The sequence below is a fragment of the Cephus cinctus genome, unplaced genomic scaffold, assembly GCF_000341935.2.
Source record: "Cephus cinctus unplaced genomic scaffold, Ccin1 Ccin1_scaffold0081, whole genome shotgun sequence".
In the NCBI taxonomy this organism is placed as follows: domain Eukaryota; kingdom Metazoa; phylum Arthropoda; class Insecta; order Hymenoptera; family Cephidae; genus Cephus; species Cephus cinctus.
In genome coordinates, this window is record NW_014332822.1 from 17516 (window position 1) to 20374 (window position 2859).

At 39.7% G+C, this 2859-nt stretch overlaps 1 protein-coding gene across 1 annotated transcript in view; it reads right to left on the reverse strand.

Moving 5' to 3' along the window:
* LOC107271720 (putative nuclease HARBI1) overlaps positions 1-1465 on the reverse strand; it is a 1942-nt gene extending 477 nt beyond the window's left edge. Inside the window, exons 1-4 of the mRNA XM_025089146.1 lie at positions 1072-1465; positions 498-861; positions 133-415; positions 8-65 (exon numbers count right to left, since the gene is read on the reverse strand). Coding sequence (XP_024944914.1) covers positions 8-65; positions 133-415; positions 498-861; positions 1072-1289 — 923 coding nt within the window. The 5' untranslated portion in view covers positions 1290-1465. The remainder of the gene's footprint in view (positions 1-7; positions 66-132; positions 416-497; positions 862-1071) is intronic.
* Positions 1466-2859: the final 1394 nt, after the last annotated feature.

Below are 2859 nucleotides of genomic sequence, written 5' to 3' on the forward strand. Positions count from 1 at the left end.
AAGAGGCTGCTCTTCTATACCTTCCGAAGAAGATTCGCAGGCCTCTTCCTCATCCGAATCAGGATCTGTAAGAAAATTACTTTAAGTTAAAACTATTTAAAGAGAAAGTTTGAATGAATTTTATATTCTTACCATATCCATCATTGTCATGGTGTTCCTTCCGGATGTTAAACAAAACAGCCATGGCAATGATGGCTGTTTTCGCTGTCGGAAGGGGTATCTGCATGACGTTGCGAAGAGCTTTAAACATGCCCTTCCATTCCCCAAAGCAGTGCTCTACAGTTATGCGTGTAGATTTATGGGACCTGTTATACCTCTGTTCAGGTTGAGTTTGAGGAGATTGGATCGGTGTTAGAAGGTATGGCTTGCATGGGTATCCAGCATCCCCAAGCAAGATTCCCTTTATCCTCGAGGCCTATTAAATAAGAATAAATATATTATCACTTCATTGATTACCTAATATCAAACATGCTTTTAATAAATGAAAAAATTTTTACCTCAAACTCTTCCTTCAGAGTGGACGAATCCCATATACGTGCATCGTGAACACTGCCTCGCCATTTAGCAACAATATCCAGAATTCGTCTCTGAGCATCGCACACTACTTGCACGTTGATAGAATAATAACCCTTACGGTTAACATACAACATAGCTCGCTCCCAACTGGGGTTTTTTATTGCAATGTGGGTGCAATCAATACAGCCCACAACCCCAGGAAAGTGGTCTATGTTGTAAAACTCCGTTTTAAGAGTTTCCATTCTAGCTGGATAAACAACAAATCGTGGAAGCAGTGCAGCAATAGCATTAGATACTTTTGCAACTATTCTGAATACACTAGGCTGGGAAACGCTATGCAGATCTCTTAAAATGTATAATGATTTTATTGATATCATGCAAATAACAGAGTATTATAATAATTTATTTTAATATTAATTTTCACAACGAGCATTGACTTATGGTAATGACTCATCTAATTCTGTTTGGTAACATCCTTTAGCATAGAACCGCAGGGCTTCAAGCACCTGCATTGCTGGGGATATGTCGGTGTGGTGACCGGCATGAGACACTAACCTATCTTCCACTAAACTGATCACAAATCGTACACTGTCTTTCGATAAGCGATATCTGTTTCGAAATTCATGATCACTAAACAATTCAAACGGATCACGTCTCTCTCGAAAAACTTGCGGATTTCTTACTCTCATTTCATTAACTTCGCGGACTTCGTCCACTTCGGCAATAGCCTCTATTTGTTCCGCCATATTTGAGCGACCTGTCACTTTAAACATGCCCCTGCCCACATCTACGAACAGGTCGCTGTTAGTCACAAGATGGCGCCTAATAGCGCGCTGTTAGAGGCTTAAAAGCGGTTCTGAATAGGCTTTTTCGCTAATAGCGCGCTATTAGCTGTTAGTGACCTTAAGAGTGACCATAAAAGCGGTTCTGAATACGATCACCTATAAACTCACTAACAAATAATTTAAAAGCGCGCTATTAACACTAAAAGCGAGTTCTGAATATGGGCTTAAGAGTATCGTCGTAGTTTCCCTGTTTATCTGCATGTAATTGAGTGAGATACAATCGCTCGCTGTAACGTCACTGAATTTCAGAAGGTACCCTTTATTCCTTATAATCTCTATTCCTTTAATGTGACAAAATAGTTGTAGCAACGTATTACGTTTTGAGTGGTCCTGAAAAGGACCGATTTTGATCTACGCATGGCCGAGCTTGGATCTGGACATGCTAATCTGCAACAATTACATACATTTTCTATGATAATGATTATTCTGAAACAGTAAACATTGTAGAGTACATAAAATTTTTATCAGGATGTCGCCGATTAGGGTGCCTAATTGCATATTCTTGCGCTGTTTGTGTTTGGTTGCCATTACATTGAGCTAACACCCAATACATGTCGCAATATTCTCTCACAGGATAATCTTGTAGTCGAAACAACATAAATCGAACTAACTGTCTCCGCAATATGAAGCGAAATAGATTATAATTTGTAAACAGTGTAGTATATCGGGTGGTTAATACATTAATATACTTATTTATTTATACATATATATTTGCTGTTAATAATTGGTGTTACTCATGATACATATTCGTGCACATTTGCATAGCTACTGCTGCACGTGCAGTGTTGGCGAGTGCGCCGAGGCTCGCTTCTCATAAACGCTGACGCCGACGTTTAAACGCTGACGCAGGCGTTTCTTCATACGTTACAAACAGTAATAAGTCTACTGCGGTCGAATGACTTGTTTACAAATTACAACTTATTTCACTTCACATTGCGGACACAGTCAGTTCGCATTATGAGTAATTATTCTGTGAGAGAATATTGCGACATGTATTGGGTGTTAGCTCAATGTAATGGCAACCAAACACAAACAGCGCAAGAATATGCAATTAGGCACCCTAATCGGCGACATCCTGATAAAAATTTTATGTACTCTACAATGTTTACTGTTTCAGAATAATCATTATCATAGAAAATGTATGTAATTGTTGCAGATTAGCATGTCCAGATCCAAGCTCGGCCATGCGTAGATCAAAATCGGTCCTTTTCAGGACCACTCAAAACGTAATCAAGAGACTCGGTCGAGTCTCGCGCCAAGTACAGGCAACCGGCTGTACAGGGCGCAGCGCGCCGAGACTCTTTACTCGAGTCAACTCCTTATACCTGTGTTTGGAACAAAATATCTTATGAACCGCTATATATGAGGAAAAGTTATTGATACATTCACTATAGGAATTGAAGGTTCTGAAGCGATTGCCACCAAGTTCAATACGATTAGTGTACGAGATCAGGGCGTATTGAAATGGCGAGCGAGATGATTTTATTTCAGTTCCGTC